We start from the raw sequence: 22,607 nt of genomic DNA on the forward strand, positions 1-22,607 counted from the left end.
CCGGAGGAGACTGCAAGAGGCCATTACTATGAGTACTGCCCTGCTGTCTAAATGATAATCTTGACCCGTTTGAATATATATTAGATCACGTCACCCTCTTCGTTTTTCCAGTGTAAGTTAAGGTGCATACACATCTCTACGTAACAGATTGTTATCCAGTTCTTCAATGAGCAGTGTTAAGTATATTGATATAGGCTAGGAACAATATCCAACAAATCCTACATTAACAATCAAACCCCACATATCTTCACATCATAACCGATGTTCTTAGACAGCTTAAATATGCCTGTAAGCAAGACATCTATTTCACACATGCCCAATCCTGGTAAAAACAAAAAAGCACCAGTACCGCTATCATCTCACCACTACTACATTGAGCAGAACTTTTAAAGTAAACCACAGCTTGTGAACGGTCAGATCGTAAGGAGGTGGATTTCTGGATTATGAAACCAAAACAGATTAGTTACCCCTTGATAGAGCTTATGATTACAAATATTTTCGTTAAGTAGGGGTAAACCATGTCAAAACATTTCCAAAAGTGCCTTTGTACATTTGCAAGAATGTTTGAAATAGTTTAGATATTTGTGTCACGAAAATTGTAAGCAAAGAAGGAAACCACACAGGTAAGGAAAAGATTATTGTAGGCGTTCGCCAGACAGAGCATACATGATTAGTTTGATGCCTGGAAGTTGCAGGCCATTATGGCTGTAGCTGTCTAGGTGATGGATACTTTAGAATGCTGTAGGTTAGTAATGAGATCAAATTAGGTATTGTTCTGTTGAAAGAGAGCCAGCGTTTCAAAAATTGTAGAGGGGGCTGTCAAATAACAATAGCCCCTTAAGAACTAGGAAGTAGTTAACAGTATATGCTGATGTTTTAGAACAATTCCAAGTACTGAATAAGATTTTTGACCTAGGTGTAGAATTAGGTATATGTAAAGATGCATGCTAGTCTTCTAATCATCGCTGATGTTACTGTTGACTTGTAGTACTCCTTATATCTGGGGTTGAAAATACTCAGAATGATAAAGCTAGTTGCAATACAGGTAAGAATTGCAGCCTTGAGATTTAACATAGTGTAACCTAACCTAATTGTTGGTAACTAAAGATGCTTGTCTTAGTGTTTTGAAAATCGTTGCTGATATTACTATGAATTTACTGTATCTAAACATGGACTGGTAGATGATATAGGGAAGGGTTGAAGACTAGCAAACATATTTGTGAATACTTAGAATTATGTAGAATCATAACTATACATTATTGTAAAAGAATATGTATGGAAGAGAAAGAAAATTATCTTGTATTAAATTATCTCATATCGAATACAAGAAACAAATCAAACAAATGCCATTGAAAATTCTATTTGCCATAAGGGAGAGAGGGACTGGAGAGGTTAGATATGGTCAGAATAGGAGAGTACTATGCTTGATTTATCGTTTATTTGAACAGTGTTGCAATTTCTTTCATTAATCACTGGCTTTGCATGCTTCTCTAAATCGCAATACTTATTTCCCAATGCAGTCCCCAGATGGGGGTGGGTGGGGGTTTAGTACAAAAAAAGTGATTTCCAATTGAAATGGAACACCCAATTTGATCAAATCAACAGGAAAACTGTTGGAAAATAATACCCGGTATATGGTTCATGTCAAGAAGAGTGACCCCAATGATCCTCATCTAAAGAATGGCTATCCCAACATAACCTAACCCAACCCACAGTATTCCCTAATTCAGATAATGTCAAGATTAGCGAACCCAACATATCTATATCAAAAACAGCAAACCTGATTATACTAATGTAAAGAATAACGAACCCAATAATCTTTTAAAGAATAGTGAACCCTGCTGTGATTGTGTTCTCTAATCTTAGGTATGGTCAGAATTGGAGAAAACTGCTTGTTTTATTGTTTATTTGAACAATGTTGTCCTTGTTTCTCTCATTAATCACTGTCTTTGCACTCATCCTTAATTCTAAATACTTATTTCCCAATGCAGTCCCCAGACATGACTGGTATGGGGGTTGGGGTTGGTACAAACAAGTGTTTTCTGATTGAAACAGAACACCCGGTTTAATGAAATCAACAGGAAAACTGTTGTAAAAAAAAAATCAAGTCTAATAGCCTGTTGGGTGTTTTGTGGATATTGGGATTTACATCCTTAAGTGTAGTGTGACTTTGGATAATGTAATACATTATTTTTTCACCTAATTTACCTCAAGTTCATTGCGTGAAGCTCTTGTAAACCAGTAAGGTGATATTTTCTAAAGTCAGGTATTATGTACAAAATGCCACAAGACAAAGGTAATCCCTGTATAAAAACACAATTGCATATTTTGCACTTCTATTTTATTTCCTAACACAGAAATGGAAAACTGCATATAAAATTAAAATAGATTAAGTTGATGATGTTGAATTGTTGATGTTCCAAATTGATCAGATGTTGAAACTGATACCTGCAAAGAATTCCTCATTTGATCTTGGGAGGCTTTTTTGAAAGTTCTTTTACGCCCATCTCAAACATTTCTATGTAGGTTGGCAGGTTGCATCCTGTGCAATTATTGGCCACATTATTGTCTTCCCTTATTAGGGAATTAATTAGGGTGTCCATACAGAGGAGGTATTATTTTCTAATGAAAATAATAATAATATCAATTATAAAATAATAATAAAATGAAAAATAGAATAGTAGTTGTTCCATTTTTCATATTGTGCATGATGGCTTTATATTACTTTGGTCATACTCTGATTTAAGACTTCATTTCTAATCAGACAATTCTAATGGTTTAAAAAAATTATCTATTCTTGTTATCATACTATACCATTTAATTTTTGTATGGTTTTAATGTATATATGGAATAGAAGTGCAAAAATTTACTTTTTGTGCAATTTTGATAAATGAAATAGAAGTGCAAAACATAATGGTGATTTTATCATCCTTGTTGCATAATATGAATTATTTATTCTACATCTATAGAAATTGTTTTATGATGATAAGCAAGAAAATGTAGGATAGTAGACATTGTCATGTGGCATTTTGTTGCATATCCTTTCCAGCTTCTCAGTTTCTGTATTAATGACCATTTCTCTTATGATTCTATAGATGGTCAGTAGGTCACCTATTTTTTTTGTTTATTCCAGAGTTGGGGTTTCCAACTTTAACAATCTCTTCATATGGCAGTTTTGAAAGTGTTGGGGCCATATTCGTAATTGCTGTTTAGGTTCTTTCAATTTTCTTTATAACCTTTTTAAGTACTGGGTGTCCATAATGTTGCTGCATACTGTACTCCAGTTTTGGCCTTATCAGTGTGATTACTAGTTTCTTTACCATTCCTTCATCCAAATAGGTAAAGGCCCCCTTTGTTGGTCATAGCAGTTTTTTCTGTCTGTTTATCAGGTGCCATGTCCTTTGTGATAATCACTCCAAGGTCTTTTTCAGAACTCACTACTTTCTTTACTTCCTTTGTACCGATTTTATATTGTCATGACATTCTGTGAGTAACCTAGATTACAAATATCCTTTTTGTAGTGACAGTTCTGTATTACAGACATTTTCTTAGCCAGTGAAACTTAAAAAAAAAAATTCAATGCTTCATGGAACAAAAAAATAAAATAAAATAAAATAAAAATACATACATACACATACATACATACCAAGGCTTTTTCCCTCTTTCAAGGGGAGGTAGCCAAAAAGAAAAAGGCATAAAATAATTTCTACCCATTCCATCCCCAAATACACTCCACTCCCCTCCACCCTCCCTCTTATCTTAGCACCTCCTGGATGACGGGTCATCCCTGCACCTTGTCCACTGCCCTGGGTCAGAGGCAGTGTCGCAAGTCACACCACATCCACAGCAAGGCCACTTCATTAAAATGAAAATGAAATAAATAAAAGCATGGCACAGGTAGAGAATATTGTTAGGGATCTTACAATTTTTAAGGTCATCATAAGAGATTGTACTCTGTTAAGTTATCTAGAGAAAAGATGTAACTTAGTGGATCTATTGCTGGTGTGTCAAGTTCAAAAATTGAATTATTTACCTTCATTGGGAAGGGCACCAGTTTGTACAGGTTGAATCTAAATTCAGAAGCGAAAGGAACCTCTGTTATTATTGAAGAAACACTTAAGTATGCAGTTTACAAGGGATAATAGAATGATAGCTTTACTTCACCAAAGAAAGGTTGGAAATTACAATCTTAGGTGAGTTAATTATCCTTACAAGTTGGGGCATTGGGACAAGGGAGGACACGACTTTACCAGAATTTGCGACAACTAAATCTTGCACAAAGGATTCCAGGACACACAGGATTCCAATCCATTACTTTGAGGATAATTGACTTGAATATTAATTTTGTTTACCTTAGATAACTTACATAATTCTTCCAAGATTTTGTTGTTAAATTCAGCAGCATTGTCTGAAACTGAGATCTTGGGAGTTGTGAAATTACAGATTACTTGTTCATATAGTACTGAAGCAATTGTTTTGGCTCTCTTATTTGGAATGGGTGTGTTGTTGTCAAATACAAAATCTTGACAGATAATCAATGGCAAGAAACACATATATTGGTCCTGGAGCTGCAACGTCTACGTCGTGGGACCACCCCCCAACCCCAAGAGTTGGGGGCCAATCAGCAGCAACCACCCCTGGCCATCAGCTCTACGCAGATGGCACCGATCCCCAAGGAGGAGCTACGGCTACCTGGGGGAGTACCACAATCCTTTTTTTTTTTTTTTCCAACACACAATGTTACGTTTTTTCTGCACTGAGGGGTCATTTTCCGGCGATCACCCCTCTTCTACTTTTAGCCGGAGATGTGGAGAGCAATCCTGGGCCCACCACAAAATACACATGCCCAACATGCTCTAAACCCATTACTTCGAGCAGACAGACAAAGGGCTCAGTTCAGTGCAATATGTGCAAAAACTGGGCCCACCTCACTTGTACAACACTTGCTGACACAAACCAATACACAAACACTTGGACATGTTCTACCTGCCCTCCAGTAACCCCAATCCCACCTCCCCAACCACAGCCAACACCCTTACCCACTCCCAATTTCCCTTTGCCCTTGCCCCCGATTAGTACTCCCTTTCCTTTGTCCCCGATCTCTCCTTTCCCCCCCTCTGACCCAGATCCTACACCTTCCCCACTACCACCCCAACCTCAACCCCAAACGGCAACATACAACACATACAAAACACACAACATCAACATATTACAACATATTACAACATTGACGGTATTAACACTAAAAAACATGAACTTGAACACTTTCTTAAACAACACAACATACACATTGCAATTCTACAAGAAACAAAATTAAGACACTCACACAAAACACCATCATTTCATAATTACACCACCATCAGACAAGACCGGACTGACGGCAGTGGCGGTGGACTCATCACCCTGATCCACCATTCCATCTGTTTTGTGGACACAAGTGCCACAACCAAAATTCTCCTCCCTACCACAGATAACACAACAGAAACCCAATCCATTCGTATCCGCACAGGCAACAATTCGACACTAACAATAGTTAACGTGTATATTCCCCCCCAATCATCCCCCACAGTTCCAAACACCTTCAGACCTCAACTCAGCCAACTAACCTCAATCCCCAACCTGATCATGGGTGGTGATTTCAACGCCAAGTCGTCTGCCTGGTTTGTCGACAACCCTGACACAGACAGAGGGCTTGATATACAGACTCAATTCGACTCATTGACTATCATGAACAACACGCATAATCATACACATATCCCATACCAAGCCCTCTACACTCCCTCCTCTCCTGATATCACCTTTTGCTCCCCCTGCCTAACCCCAACAACATCATGGAGAGTGGTCGGAGCCCTTGGTTCTGACCACCTTCCAATCATCATCACCACCAAAACAAGATGCACCCCAGCTGGCCACAGACACACTTACACCAATTACAAGAGAGCTAACTGGGAAGCCTTTACTGAAGAGACAGAACAACATTTTGAAACACTTAACAGTACACCAATCACAAACATAAACAATGCTGTGCACGCTTTTAATACAATCATACAAAACGCAAACAAGAGATACATCCCTAGAGGCAACAGAAAATCACACAACCCCAACTTCACACCAGAAATCCAAGGCCTCATCAGACAACGTGACACACTTAAACACGATACCCCCACACCTATCCCTCAAAACATAGCAGACCAAATACAAACACTAAACACTGTGATTGCCAATAAAATACATGAACAAAAAACACAAAATTGGCTAAACTTTATCAAAACACTTGATCACAAAACAAACACCAGCAAATTGTACAAAACACTCAACAGCATCACACTATCCAACACTAACACTACACGCTCTCACGCAGCAATAATCACAACAATAGATAATCTACCCTCAAACAGACAACAAGCAAACGCACTCATACGTCATTTTGCACAGACGAGCCATCTTACATCTCACCCTGACGACCGACGCACCATTCGACGTAAGAAAGACTTCCCCACAGACTCAGACTATACACCCTTCATAGACAGTCAGACAAAACTCATAATGCATAATCTCAAGCACTCATCTGCCTGTGGCCCTGATAACATAAGCAACATCCACCTAAAACACATTGGACCACAAGGTATACACGCACTCACAAACATTGCAAACTACAGCTATTCACACAACACTATACCTGACATCTGGAAGCATGGTAAAATAATCACCATTCCAAAACCGAACAAAGACCCAACAATCCCAACATCGCACCGCCCAATCACACTTCTCTGCACCCCCTCTAAAGTCATTGAACGCCTAATGCTTAAACTTGTCACACCATATATTCCCCTTGCTGACTCACAACACGGTTTTAGGCCACTACACTCCACAAACACTCTTCTGACAAACCTCACACAAAGAATTTTAGATGGCATCAATTCAGATAGGCCCCACCACAGAACACTTCTTATAACATTGGACATTAGTAAAGCTTTTGATGCTATCCCCCGCCACAACCTAACAAATAAAATATATAACACAGACATGCACAATAACACCAAAAGATGGCTGGCCAATTATCTGGCAGGCAGGAATGCTCATGTGTCATATAATGGCCAATCATCGCACATCAGAAACATTAAGAACGGAGTACCACAGGGCTCAGTTCTATCCCCCACATTATTTAATCTATACATGCATGACTTACCCACGCCAGACACCTCAGAAATACAAATCTCTTCCTACGCAGACGACATAACAATCACATGCACACATCGTAACACAGACAAAGCTGCAGAAATAATCCAGCCTTACCTTGACACACTCAACACATGGTTCATCACAAACAGACTCAAAATAGCTCCAACCAAATCTACAGCAACACTTCTCACCAACTGGACAAAAGAACACAAATACATACCTCATCTCTACATCAACAACACTCTAATACCACACACAAACACACTGAAAATTCTTGGTGTAACATACGATACATCCATGTCTTTCAAACAACACCTCACAAACATAAAAAACAAATGCACACCTAGACTTAACGCACTTAAGTCAATCACTGGAACAACATTTGGACAAAACAAAGAAACTAATATAACAATATACAAACAATGCATACGCTCAGTGATGAATTATGCGAGTCCTGCATGGGCTCCTAATCTCAGTGAGACACACCACAATACCCTTCAAATCATACAAAACAAAGCCCTAAAAACAATTACAGGCTGCACAAATACATCACCTACAGACCATTTACACCATGAAACAAAAGTCCTCAAAGTCAAGGACCACCTCGACATGAGAGGCACACAAACACTTGCTGCAGCCACCACAAACACACCACACCCGCTACACTACATAGCAGAACACCCGCACACACCAAGAAACATTAAAACTACACCCAAAGACCTTTATTACACACAGATACTCTCTTCTCTTCCTCCACAACCACCAAATACCAGCCTCCGGAAACATATTCATAATCATATCACTCACCGCTCCATTAACACACTGAAAGACAACACACTGCTGCATGCCAGACCCCCTGATATCCACCCTTCTGAATCCTCTCTCCCACGAAAGGACAGAGTCCACTTGGCCAGACTGCGATGCGGTCACCACCCAGCACTTCTAAGCTACCAGAAGAGGCTGGACGACCGTGTTGTGGACAGCTGCCCAGGATGTAACACTTCACCCCATACCATACAACACATAATGGAAGACTGCATTATACACAATCATGCACGCAAACAACACAACATACACTCTATAAAGGATTTGTGGGAAAACCCAGTTTCGGCTGTGGCCTTCCTTGGGGAGACGGGACTGCTCGGACAGACAGTCTAGGGAACGACAACAACAACACATATATTCCTTTTCAGACAACTCAAGTGTATCTAAGTGAATTTTTCCTGAGGTTTATGTGGTATAGGATATGATAGCACAGGAGCAGACTTGGGTGTATCTCCTTTGACCTCTGTACATCTCAAGCAATTGTCAATATGTAAGTGAATATCTCTCTTCATGCCTAGCGCAAAGTATTCAACTATGATTTCACTAAGATCCCTAATTCAGCCTGACATATTGTCATGCCCTCCTTTTTTCAATGTTGCAAATCCTATCAATAGATCTGGGAAGACCGATTCTTCTACAGCTATCACCAGAATGTACAAGTGCTCGTTTTTTTTTCTTCAAAATAACATAAAAGTCAGCCTTATCTAATGTTTTAACTGACTTTCTATTAGTCCTTGCAATGAGTGATGGATTGGTTCCATGATTTTCATTCCTAGTTTCAACCTTTTAAGCCTTTTACTGGTTATAACATTTACTACAGATCCTGTATCAATAAATATTTGAATAGGTCTGTAGGAGAGAGGCCAAATGCAGAGTATGGGATCCAATATATTTGACATTTCGCCCAGCAGGGCTTCTTCAGAAATGTTAGAATATATTGGATCCCATACCCTGCGTTTGGCCTCTCTCCTACAGTGCTGTTGCAGTCGTTGCTGCTTTTAGTCACTTGAATAGGTCTATTGAATGATTGACTCACAATGATGGGTCCTACAGAACTCCTTCCAATTGTTATAGTAAACGAGAGAAAAAAATCTTCCTGTGTTGTTGTTCTCTTTTTCATCCCTTTTCAGTACACTATAATGTCTGTCCCTCTAAGGTTAGCTCTGTAGTGTTGTTTTATTTCGTGTCTTCTGGGGTTTTTACTCCTGTTTCTGGGTAATACAAAAAAAAATTTGGCATTCCTGTGCAATCCTGTGTTCTATGTCCTACTCAATTGTGATACAAACAAAAAGTTGGGTTTCTACAATGATATTCATCATGACTCATATTTTCAGTTCCTGCAAATAATCTCATAACACCCATGCTGTCCCAGTTTCCTACAATTATGGCACTCAGTCTAGCATTCCTTGAGGTGCTTCTAACTCTATTTTAAAATCCTCTGTTTCTGTAATCACTCCTAATTTTCCTAGTTTCTTTGTTGTTGCATTATTGTCATGATATATAGAATATTTGCTTTACTATCTTGATAACCTTGTAAAAGATAATCTCCCCTATGTCTCCCCTACCCTTCTCAGGATCTACATTTTCTTTCAACATTTCTACCTTTTTCCTTTCATCAATTATGTTTTTTGTCACTATGAGTATATCAATTATATTAATGAATCAATTTACCCCTATTGTATTGACTGCGAGGTAATAACCTCTTGACGGAGAAATTCCGTGGTCATTCTAACTATTATAATTACAAGTATAATACATGCGAGTTTCTACCTTCTCTGTTGATGATGTCGATTTGAATAGACTCCTTCTCTTCAACTCAACACATATGGGCGCGCACGTCAGCAACTCATCCTTTTCCTTGTAGTCGTCCCTATCCTTCACTAGATCGTTCTCGTACCAGCATGGGGATTTGCGTCCTTTCCTTCGCTGCCGCCACTGTCACCACTGTTGCCACCCTTGTGGCCCTTGTTAACATAGGAGAAAGCTTGGCGGGACGTTTTGTCTTCCTTTTTGTTTGCCATTAGCCCAAAAAGCCATCTGCAAAACTCTCCCTATGTGGAGTATGCAAGACTTTGACAGCAAAGCAAGTAGTGTGCCTCTACGTTAAAGGTTGCTTTAATTGGCCTAGTTCTTCATTGGTTCCGAACGCCGCTGCCAAATTCGTAGATATAAATAAGGTGACGTATCAAACGTGTTCAGTGTTTACATTCTCTCGTGCCAGACATGCAATTACTATAGACATAAACCGTTACTCGATAAGATAATTTTAAAAGTTTGTTTTAGTACTGGTTGATTGAGGGGCAGGGTTGAATCCACCCTAACCCCCCCCCCCTCCATGTAGGTGACAGTCCCACTACGAAGTGCATCGTAGGTAATTAATAATTACTCCTTTGGGTAGGAGAGAAGTATGGAATTTCAACCCACAACTAGGCTAACAAAGCAAACACCGCTATAATGACCAGTTGACCATTTTGATAATCGATTTTACTATGTGTTTTTAGGCAACAGTCCTACTATTACATATCTCAAAAAGTTAATCTCAATTTTTTTCAGAAAGGTAACTATCAACAAAGAAAACCCGATGTGGCATCTATAGCTCAGATATATCACAAGGCATCTTAAACATCAAGTGATGACCCACACAGGAGAGAAATCCGTTCCAATGTGACCTATATTATGCAAAAGGTTGTCACATATATCATATGATGACCCACATAGTAGAGAAGCCTTTCCAGTGTGACTTGTGTGATTCTACTTTCTCATAAAGCGTAATCTCAAACATCACATGATGACCCACACAGGAGAGAAGCCATTCCATTGTGGCATGTGTGATTCTGCTTTCTCCCAAAGTGTTTACCTCAAACGTCACATGATGACCCACACAGGAGAGAAGCCGTTTCATTGTGGCATGTGTGATTCTTCTTTCTCACGAAAGAGTCATCTCAAATGTCACATGAGGACCCACACAGGAGAGAAGCCATTCCAGTGTGACACGTGTGATTCCGCTTTCTCACATAAGAGTAGTCTCAAAGATCACATGGTGACCCACACAGGAGAGAAGCCTTTCCAGTGTGACATGTGTGATTCCGCTTTCTCACATAAGAGTAACCTCAAACATCACATGATGACCCACACAGGCGAAAAGCCGTTCCAGTGTGACATGTGTGATTCCGCTTTCTCACAAAAACGTGATCTCAAACGTCACATGAGGACCCACACAGGAGAGAAGCCATTCCAGTGTGACATGTGTGATTCCGCTTTCTCAGGAAAGGGTGGTCTCAAACTTCACATGATGACCCACACAGGAGAGAAGCCGTTCCAGTGTGACTTGTGTGATTCTGGTTTCTCACAAAAGGGTAATCTCAAAAGTCACATGAGGACCCACACAGGAGAGAAGCCTTTCCAGTGTGCCATGTGTGATTCCGCTTTTTCACAAAAGGGTGATCTCAAACGTCACATGATGACCCACACGGGAGAGAAGCCATTCCAGTGTGACATGTGTGATTCCGCTTTCTCAACAAAGCGTAATCTCAAACGTCACATGATGACCCACACATGAGCGATGCCATTTCAGTGTGACCTGTGTGATTTTGTTTTCTCACGAACGAGTCATTTCAAATGTCACATGAGGACCCACACAGGAGAGAAGCATTTCCAGTGTGACTTGTGTGATTCCACTTTTTCACAAAAGGGTCACCTCAAATGCCACACGATGATCCACACAGGAGAGAAGCCTTTCCAGTGTGACTTGTGTGATTCCACTTTTTCACAAAAGGGTCACCTCAAATGCCACACGATGATCCACACAGGAGAGAAGCCTTTCCAGTGTGACTTGTGTGATTCTGCTTTCTCACAAAAGCGTGGTCTCAAACATCATATGATGACCTACACTGGAGAGAAGCCTTTCCAATGTGACACGTGTGATTCTGCTTTCTCACAAAAGAGCGATCTTAAATGCCACATGACTACCCACGCTGAAGAAAAGCAGTTCCAGTGTTACCCGTACAATAAAGCTTTTTCACGTAAGGACGTTCTCAAACGTCACAGGAACACCCATACAGGAGAGAACCCATTGCAGTGTGACCAGTGCAATAAATATTTTTCACGAAAACTGTTCTCAAATGTCACAAGATGATCCATATATGATTGAGCCTTTTACAGTGTGACCTGTGGGATGAAGCTTTCTGAAATAAGAATGTTTTGAAATATCACGTGATGACCCACTCCGGGAAAAATGCCTTTCCAACAGCTTGAAGGAGCAGTATCTACACAGCATATGATAATGAGTGCAGGTGAGAAGACTTGTATGACTTGTGCGATGCAGCTTTCTCGCGAGATGCTTTCAAATGTGACATGATAACTCACACGAGGTAAGAACTTCAAGTTCATCGGGTAATAGCGGCACTCTTGATTCTATCATTTATATTTATAGGTTTTAGGGAACATATCAGGAATCAAGGCAATCATAACCAGACGTAGGTGGCAAGGTATACTCCCTTTGTCATTTCTACCTATTTGGTATGTGCCGTTCCCATACCAACGGAATCAGCATTTTTTAACCCCTTCCATACGATGCCGCACACGTAGGCGTCATGAGGAGCAAGTGGATTCGCGACGCTGCCATATCGGCGTCTTGATTATATTTATTGTAGTCGCCCCTGTGTTTTTACATTCTCCCAAATGCGCCCTTAATCCCATTCTCTGTGGTTTTCAAAATTCGCGGGTGAAAGAGAGAACGATCGATATAAGCGGCGACTATATTTTATGATGCGAATATTATTTCGTTACGTCATACGGCTGGCATTGGCTGCTGCCCGCGAGATTTAAGTCCCGTATTGAAGTGGTTAAAGGAGAAACTAGGAGAGTTTGAATAAGCCCATACCACCGGAAATATCGACAACTAGGAATGCCCGATGTGAGTAATTCAATTAGGATGGGTGACGACGTACAAGGGATGGACGAAGCCGTTGTCAAGGTTGTCAAGGTTGAGAATGAACATGTAGGAATCCCCCGAGATGACATATACAAGATCCTACGTGAGTTTTGCAGTGACGTGGTGACTTCCTTGGTTCAGTGGTTTAAGATCCTCACCAAAGGAGTTCTGTGATGGACATTTACCACTTTTTTTTTAATGTCCATCACAGAACTCCTAATAAAGACGACCCTGGAGTATAAAAAATACCATGTCTTGATTGTAATAAAATGCACTGGGGATGAACGGGGCGTGATCTACTTACTAGGATAAAAGAACGTAAAAATTCAGGCAAATACGGCCAAGAAAACTCAGCTGTATTCCTCTATTCAAGTCTTTTAGATCACAGAATAGATTGGAAAAATGCAGCCTCACTCAGGGCACGTCACTTGAGGCTTACCTAGTTCCTTTTTGTAGTTTTCTCCTCTGCATATACATTCTTGTCTATGTACCCAATAATTGTAACTGCAGAAGAGGACCACAGTGATCGAAATATACGTTTTACACTATCTCAGCTTATCTTTCTCCAAGGGTGGGTTTAAGTTTTATTTTACTCTTGTGTTGCGACATCAATGTTACTTGCTGTGTATATGTATGTACTGTATATATATATATATATATAATTGTGTGTGTGTGTGTATACAGGTAGTCGTCGACTTACGACTGATCGACTTTACGACCACGAGATAATGCAATAATATTTAACATTAATAGAGTAATAGAATTGCAAAATTATGCCTGGCAGTGCAGTATAATTACTCCGCACGCCGCGAGACTTGAGTACGATAGTTTTGGCAGGCTGCCGGCAGCGTCAGCATTCCAGCCACCTAAATATTTTTTTCATTTTGTTTGAAGTAAAATGTTTCTTAATTTGCATTGCATTTTGTATTATTATATGTTTTGCAAGAAATGTAACAGTAATTTTTTTCTATGCCTAAGCTAGTTTGTTGTCGATAATGATATGTTCGGTACAGTACCTAAACGAAAATAATGTGATTTGAAATAATTTTTCCTAATTTTGCCTTGCATTTTCTATTTTCATGTGTTTTTTGATTAATAAAATGTAACAGTAAAACTTTTTTATGCCTAGTCTGTTGTCGATAACATTATGTTCGGTACAGCATTTTGTATTTTTATGTTTTGTGATTAATAAAATGTAATAGTAACTTTGTTTATGCCTAGTCTGTTGTCGATAACAATATTTTCGGTACAGTACGTAAACGAAAAAAGTGTGTTTTGAAATAAATTTTCCTGATTTTGCCTTGCAATGATTTTAATTTAACCAACAAAAAAGTATTTGTAGGTCAAAGATGACAGGACTTGATGCATAGGCTTAGGCTACGTTTCCTAACGAAAATGATAAAATATGAATAAATATGAAACAACGTAGCTCAAAGATAATAAGATTTTATTCAGTATGCATACGTTTCCTAAAGCAAGTCTGATGGTAAAATAATAAAAAGGTTAAAAAATACACTATTAAATATCATAGGTCAAAGATGATAGGATTTTATTCAGTATGCTTAGGCCTAGGCTACGTTTCCCAAAGAAAATCAGATAAAATTATAAAAAGGTTAAAATATATACAACATAGATTAAAGATGCTAAGATTATTTCAGTATGATAAATATATATATATATACAGTCACAAAAATAATATTTAAAGGGTAATATATATATATACACACATATATATATCAAGGACTATTACACAAGACGTGCGCACCCAGATTTTATATTTGACAAATGTATGGGGCAGAAACGTGGAACATAAGAGAAGGAGTTTGAGATGAGGTGTCTGAGAAGTATGGTGGGGGTTACTAGGCTGGATAGTGTGAGAAATGAGGTGAGGAGGAGAACAGGGGTGAAAAAGGATTTGGGAGATAGGGTTGATGAAAGAATATTAGGATGGTTTGGACACATGGAAAGAATGAGTGAAGAAAGACTAGTAAAAGAGGTATGGAAGGCAGATGTGGGGGGAGTGAACATGAGGGGACGTCCTAGGATGAGGTGGATGGATGGGGTGAAGGGGGATTTGGGGAAGAGGGGAATGTCTGTTGAGGAAGGAAGGGAGAGGACGGAAGACAGAGGTGAGTGGAGAATGGTTGTATATGGATGATGTTGTGACTGCATGAGGAGGAATGGGCGGGGGGTGGGGGGTAGTAGTATGTGTGAGTAACTTTTGACGCAGCCCAAAGGGATTTCTCCCCGTCCTCGCCTTATATGCAAAGGGGGACGGAGAGGGGGGGTCGCCGATTAAATGAAGCGGCCTTGCTGTGGATGTGCTGTGTCTTGCGACACTGCTTCTGACCCAGGGCGGTGGGCAGGGTGCAGGGATGACCCGTCATCCAGGAGGTGCTCAGATGAGAGGGAGGGTGGGAGGGGTGTGGAGTGTATTTAGGGATGAAATGGGTGGGAGTGTTTTTGTGCCTTTCCCTTTTTGGCTACCTCCCTTGGAAGGGGGAAAAAGCCTTAGTATATGTATGTATATATCAAAACTAGAAACCTAGCATTGTATATAGGACAAATATATCAACTATTGACTTATTCAATGCAGTATAAGTTAATATAAACTTTTATAGTGAAATAAGAAACTATTTTTAAGGCACTGTTATGCTTTGAAATGCCAATTTTAGCCGGACTTAACAGGTATTGTATGAGGTTAGTGGACACCAGGGTTAGCGATTTTTTTTTTCTATCTTTTTAAAAAATATTTAAAAAATCGATTTTTTTTTCGATCAGATTTATTTTATTAAAATAGATTTTTTTTTTTTTTTTTTTTTTTAGATTTTAAATATTGTGGGATTGCTATCTGATATGCGATTTGATTGCTAAAGGACATTTTTAGCATATCAATGGAAGGAGCAGTGTTATAGACTTGCCACAAGTTTTAATCCACCGAACTCGCAGAGGCAAAGATGTTCTTACAGAGTGGAGTTCCTCAGGGTTCCGTTCTTTGGCCACTTCTATTCATAGTATATAGCAATGATATAGACCACGTACTGAAATCTATCGTGTCCAAATTTGCTGGTGATACAAAACTGTGCGGAATGACAAATGATCACTTAAACCAATGGTCTGAAAAGTGGCTAATGGAATTTTACACAAATGCAAGGTTATGCACATAGGTAAAAATAACAATAAGTACGATTACAAGTTATAAATTCGTTAACAAAAGTGGATAGTGAAAAGGATCTCGGGTTGATTATCAATAACGATTTCAAATCATCTAAACAGTATATTTCAGCCTTTGAGAAAGCAAACAAGATTCCAGAACTGATTGCGTGATCTTATGACTTCAACCACAATTGGAATATGCCGTTTTCTTATGGTCTCTGACTTCCATTAGACATTGACAGATTGGAAAAAGTACAGCGGCGAGCCACAAAACTGATTTCAAATACCAAAAAGAATTATAAGAAAATCAATTAAAACATATGAATCTATTTTCCCTAAAAAGCGTAGACTCAGGTGACTTGACACAGATTTAAGATTCTGAAAAGAATTGACATTAAAAGTGACATTTTTTCACACTATTGGTTATCATTTCTCAATTTGTTTATTATTATTTATCTGTCCATTTATTATTTACTATTTACCTGATAGGTTATAATTTAACTTTACCTATTTATTTTATTTGTTATTATTATCACTATTTTATTTATCGTCATAGTTTTTTTCGCATCCGACCGAGTTATGGACCAAAAGGTCTCCTGTTGGGATGCTTCTCCTTTGTAATCCTTTGAAGTTGAAATGGTTCGGTGTAGGGGTGGGATATGGAAGCACCCACTCAGCAGGCGGGCGTAGTGTACCGCATTGGATGTTTGGATTGTGATGCAGATTACATAGGAGAAACGCATAAGAAGCTCGCCACTAGCATTGAAGAACATAACGGGCAGTTAAACGGAAAGATGCAGCCTCAGCACTTTATAAACACATGAACGAACTACAGCACAACACTGACTGGGAAGGAGCGATAGTGATACACAGAGACAGCTCGAGGAAAAGGAGATTATTCTTAGAAGCGTGGGCGACAAAAGAAGTTAGCGTAAATAGGTGCATAGACTTAAATCCAATATACCTGGGCACTAGGAGCACAATGACACTCAACATAACGTGAGAGAGTACATGGTGAACAAAGGTCACAGTGTGTATCAACGTGATTTTATTTGTTTCCTTTTTCGTTCAAGTGTGTATTTCACTTTTTCACTTGTTGTGCAATTTACATTTTATTGTATTCTTTTGTTAACATGGGAGAAAGCTTGGCGGGACGCTTGGTCTTCCTTTCTGTTTCCCGTTAGCCCAAAAAGCCATCTGCAAAGCACTCCCTATGTGACGTACGCAAGCAAGATTTTGACAGCAAAGCAAGTAGTGTGCCTCTGCGTTAAAGATTGCCTCACTTGGTCTAGTTTTTCATTGGTTCCGATCGCCGCTGCCAAATTCGTAGATATAAATAAGGTGACATATCAAACGTGTTCAGTGTTTACATTCTCTCATGCCAGACATGCAATTACTATAGACATAAACCGTTAGTCGATAAGATAATCTTAAAAGTTTGTTTTAGTACTGGTTGATTGAGGGGCAGGATTGAGTCTACCCTAACATCCCCCCCCCCTCCATGCAGGTGACGTTCCCTCTACGAGGTGCATCGTAGGTAATTAATAATTACTCCCTTGAGTAGGAGAGTATGGAATTTCAACCCACAACTAGGCTAACAAAGCAAACACTGCTATAATGACCAGCTGACCATTTTGATAATCGATTTTACTATGTTTTTAGGCAAATCATTCTTATAATAGAGGATGGCATGTATGAAATGGTTTGTGTACAAAACACCAACAATCCTACTATTACATATCTCTAAAAGTTAATCTCATTTTTTTTTTCTTTTTCAGAAAGGTATCAACAAAGAAAACCCGATGTAGCATTTATAGCTCGGCTATCTCACAACTCATCTTAAAAATCGATTGATGGCCCCCACAGGAGAGAAGTCTTTCTAGTGTGACCTGTATTTTGCAAAAGATTGTCACATATATCACATGATGATCCACACAGGAGAGAAGCCATTCCAGTGTGACATGTGTGATTCCGCTTTCTCACAAAAAGGTAATCTCAAACATCACATGATGACCCACACAGGAGAGAAGCCATTCCAGTGTGACATGTGTGATTCCGCTTTCTCACAAAAAGTTATTCTCAAACGTCACATGATGACCCACACAGGAGAGAAGCCATTCCAGTGTGACACGTGTGATTCCGCGTTCTCAGGTAAGGGTCTCCTCAAAAGTCACATGATGACCCACACAGGAGAGAAGCCCTTCCAGTGTGACATGTGTAATTCCGCTTTCTCACAAAAAGGTACTCTCAAACATCACATGATGACTCACACAGGAGAGAAGCCATTCCAGTGTGACATGTGTGATTCCGCTTTCTCACATAAAGGTGATCTCAAACGTCACATGATGACCCACACAGGAGAGAAACCATTTCAGTGTGACGTGTGTGATTCTGCTTTCTCACAAAAGCGTAATCTCAAAGATCACATGATGACCCACACAGGAGAGAGGCCATTCCAGTGTGACCTGTGTGATTCTGTTTTCTCACATAAGGGTACTCTCAAACATCACATGATGACCCACACAGGAGAGAAGCCATTCCAGTGTGACATGTGTGATTCCGCTTTCTCACAAAAAGGTATTCTCAAACGTCACATGATGACCCACACAGGAGAGAAGCCATTTCAGTGTGACGTGTGTGATTCTGCTTTCTCCCAAAAGGGTCAGCTCAGACGTCACATGATGACCCACGCAGGAGAGAAGCCATTCCAGTGTGACTTGTGTGATTCTGATTTCTCAAAAAAGAGTATACTCAAACGTCACATGATGACCCACACAGGAAAGAAGCTATTCCAGTGTGACATGTGTGATTCCCCTTTCTCAAAAAAGAGTAATCTCAAACGTCACATGATGACCCACATAGGAGAGAAACCATTCCATTGTGACATGTGTGATTCCGCTTTCTCACAAAAAGGTAATCTCAAACATCACATGATGAGCCACACAGGAGAGAAGCCATTCCAGTGTGGCATGTGTGGTACCGCTTTCTCACAAAAAGGTAATCTCAAACATCACATGATGACCCACACAGGAGAGAAGCCATTCCAATGTGACACGTGTGATTCCGCTTTCTCACAAAAGGATAGTCTCAAATGTCACATGATGACCCACACAGGAGAGAATCCATTGTAGTGTGACATGTGTGATTCAGCTTTCTCACAAAAGGGAGATCTCAAACAGCACATGACTACCCGCGCTAAAGAGAAGACATTCCCGTGTGGCCTGTGCAATAAAGCTTTTTTTCACGTAAGGGTCTTCTCAAACGTCACGTCACATGATTACCCATACAGGGAAGAACCCATTGCAGTGTACCAGTGCAATAAATATTTTTCACGAAAAACTGTTCTCAAATATCACAAGATGATCCACACATGGTTAAGGCTTTTACAGTGTGTCCTGTGGGATAAAGCTTTCTGATATAAAGATGATTTGAAATAGCACGTGATGACCCATTCCGAAAAAATGCCTTTCCAACAGCTTGAAGGAGCAGTATCTAATAGCATATGATAACGAGCGCAGGGGAGAAGACTTTCTTGTATGACTTGTGCGATACAGTTTTCTCTCGAGATGCTTTCAAATGCCACAGGTGATAATTCGTTCCCATACCAACAGAATCACCCTGTTATGTCACCCATACCACATCCTCCAGGTTTTAGCGGGAAAGGATGGCGTGTCCCCAGCTTGGTTATCTACTCTTCAGTGAAGACAAGTTTTATACTGGGGAGTTGCCAAAAATTTCAGTATTAAGGGAGAATCTGGGAGAGTTTGAATAATCCCATAACTCCGAAAATATAATTAGGAATACCCGTCTGCGGTATTGGCTGCACGTTATTGTGATAAAGTAGCATGCAGTTGATACTCTAGGGTCTATGTGGGGTGCCCCTATGGACCAGAGCCACATGTAAGAGGCCGGTAGTGTACGAATGGAAATGAGCTAGGGCATTAGAATAATTCAGACTCGACGCCTGCTCGAGGGCGATGTTATGTCTATGTGAGGGCGACGTTTTGTCTATGTAAACACACCGATGGTGGTGACTGTTTTATATTCGATTATGTAATCAAACTCTGTAAGCGTAGGTTACCTTCGTTTGACTAATGCTGAGGTAAACAATTTTTGCTAGTGGCATTGTAATGGCTTTCCGAAATGGTGCAAGGTGGAGAAGGAGGAAAAAACTATTGGTGCATGAATTCAAAGTCACGCCCATAAGGAGTGACATTTATTTGAAACGTCACTGGAGATTGGATTAGAAAAATTAGTGACGTCAGACGAAGGTAGCTTAGCGTAGGATACGGGATCTCGTCAGAGGATATAGAGAGAGGATCGAGAGAAGATATAGAGAGGGTGTGGAGAGAGGATCAGGAGACGATGTAGAGACGAGAGAAAAGAGATCCCGAGTGTAAGCAGAAGGTGAAATTACAGTGAAAGAAGAAAGAAAATTCACCACCCTTTTATTAACCCAAAGGACGAGAGGAATAGGCATGGGGCCTAGAAAATAGTGAGACTACAGGAAAAAGAAGGCATTGGGCCTACTGCTTAAGAGGAACTTGAATATTAGTGAAACTCACGTAACGAGAGGCAAGGGGCCTTGAGACGAGTGATATTACAAGTCAAATTTAAGTGACAGTGGTGACAAGGGGAGGTGAAACACACATCATTTTGTCTGTTATAGAGGAGGACTCTTTTCCCAGAGATATGATGACACTTTTATTATACTGCGACTGTCCTGTCCTGTTCCACTTCTCTGAATGTTCATTTCTTTGTTTTCGCCTACCTTCCCTGTGGTGGGGGACAGAAAGCTGCCACCAAGTATTCCTACTTGGATCGTAAGAGACGGGGGTTGGGACAATTAGGATGTGTGACGACATACGAGGGACGGACGAAGTCGTTGTCAAGGTTGAGGAATGGGATGGCGATCAGTTATAGCGTGGAGGAAGCGGTATACAGCTGGAGTAGTATGCATGAAAATATAGATGTAAGTGCTACCACCGTCGCCGCCCTTGTAATCCTCACTTTGTGGATATGGCGACTCACTTCTGTTAGTTATAATCTACTGTCCAGAAGAATGAAAATGTAGGAATCCCCCGGGAGGACATATACAAGGTCTTAGCGAATTATACTTGCCAACTACAGCGAGTTGTGTACACCCCCCCCCTTCTTTGAGAGCGAGCGCCGCGAGCGCTATTTGCAATAGCTTCACAGACTTGTACATCGGTTATCATGCTTTCGCGGCTAGTGACCAATAGATCGAGTAAGTTTCCATGTCTTGTGGGCTCTTTTACATGTCGAACTAAGTATTTGTCAGCGAGAAAATCCATCAAGCGACTACCTATATGGCCGTGTAGGGTCATCCAATCAATGTCAGTACAATTGAAATCACCCATTATGAATAGGTCCTGGTTGCAGAAACTAGACAGTTCTTGAAACACCAGCTTGTCGTCTGCTAATGATAATGTCTTTGGCCTATATATTGCACCTACATTCGTTTTTGTCCATTTGTTTGGATTAGTTCAACCCACAAACTGTCATATGCATCCTGTTACACTTTAAAACAGAAGTATTGACATTGCTCCTAACGTATAACAGGACACCCCCACCTTTCTTGTGACTTATATCTTGATGAAAGTGCTTAAATCCCGCAATATTAAATTCAGTTTCAAACTCTCCCCCATTTAGCCATGTCTCGGTTATTCCTATTATATCGAGATTTTCGCTTTTGACGTATACGCCTGTATTTCTTGTATGTACTATATGAAATAAAAAATGTGATGGTTTGTTCGGAGCTGCCTAGTGTAGGCCTTATGGTCTCTTGCAGTCTCCTTTGTTCTTATGTTGTATGCATGATGTAAAAAGAGTTATATTAAAACAATTTTAAAATGTGAACTGTTGTGTTATTTTTCCATTAACCTCTTTGGTACGAGTCAAATTATCGCGGGAAGCATCAGCTGCCTGATGCACGATGATGCATCACCATACTCGCGTTATACGGCAGTATTGCTCGTTCCCTTCCACTCTGAATGTTATAACCACAGAAAATATGATCAGCAGGGCAATTCGCAGAGTTTTGGAGTCACTCGGCCACAACTACAAAATAAATATAACCATGACACAGGTGCCGGTATGCTCATACAAGTATAGGGACAGTTTCCCACATTTTCCGCCATTGTCACTTGTTCACATGCGAGAGGACACCTTTCAACATTTTATCAATTTCATAATTATTAAAGTGCGCTAAGGATAATGTGACTTATGGATATCACATTTCAAAATCAGATATCAATATATAAAAGAAAATTATGAATGAAATGGAAATGCCCATTATTATTGAGTCCTATATCAATACTTAGGGATGACGGGATGACCCGTCATCCAGGAGGTGCTAAGATGAGAGGGATGGTGGAGGGGTGTGGAGTGTGTTCGGGAATGAAATGGGTGGGAATGATTTTATGACCTTTCCTTTTTGGCTACCTCCCTAGTAAGGGGGAAAAAGCCATGGTATATGTATGTATGTATG

At 40.0% G+C, this 22,607-nt stretch overlaps 2 protein-coding genes across 3 annotated transcripts in view; both read left to right on the forward strand.

Moving 5' to 3' along the window:
- The first annotated feature begins 418 nt into the window (after positions 1 to 418).
- LOC143031421 (uncharacterized) lies at positions 419 to 21,930 on the forward strand. 2 transcript variants are annotated; one of them, XM_076195217.1, is made up of 2 exons: positions 419 to 623; positions 17,875 to 21,930. In XM_076195217.1, the coding sequence occupies exon 2, from the start codon at positions 18,019 to 18,021 to the stop codon at positions 19,225 to 19,227; it is 1,209 nt and encodes a 402-aa protein (XP_076051332.1). In that variant the 5' UTR covers positions 419 to 623; positions 17,875 to 18,018; the 3' UTR covers positions 19,228 to 21,930. The 2 variants fall into 2 exon arrangements, with proteins under 2 accessions (XP_076051332.1, XP_076051333.1); XM_076195218.1 differs by lacking the exon at positions 17,875 to 21,930 and adding an exon at positions 10,561 to 11,573.
- Positions 12,174 to 22,607, forward strand: part of LOC143031420 (uncharacterized) — a 42,865-nt gene continuing 32,431 nt past the window's right edge. The window contains exon 1 of the mRNA XM_076195215.1: positions 12,174 to 12,299. The gene's annotated coding sequence lies outside the window, so the exon portion shown is untranslated. The remainder of the gene's footprint in view (positions 12,300 to 22,607) is intronic.

Source organism: Oratosquilla oratoria, chromosome 12 (assembly GCF_046742065.1).
Source record: "Oratosquilla oratoria isolate Oo_2021 chromosome 12, ASM4674206v1, whole genome shotgun sequence".
Taxonomy (NCBI): domain Eukaryota; kingdom Metazoa; phylum Arthropoda; class Malacostraca; order Stomatopoda; family Squillidae; genus Oratosquilla; species Oratosquilla oratoria.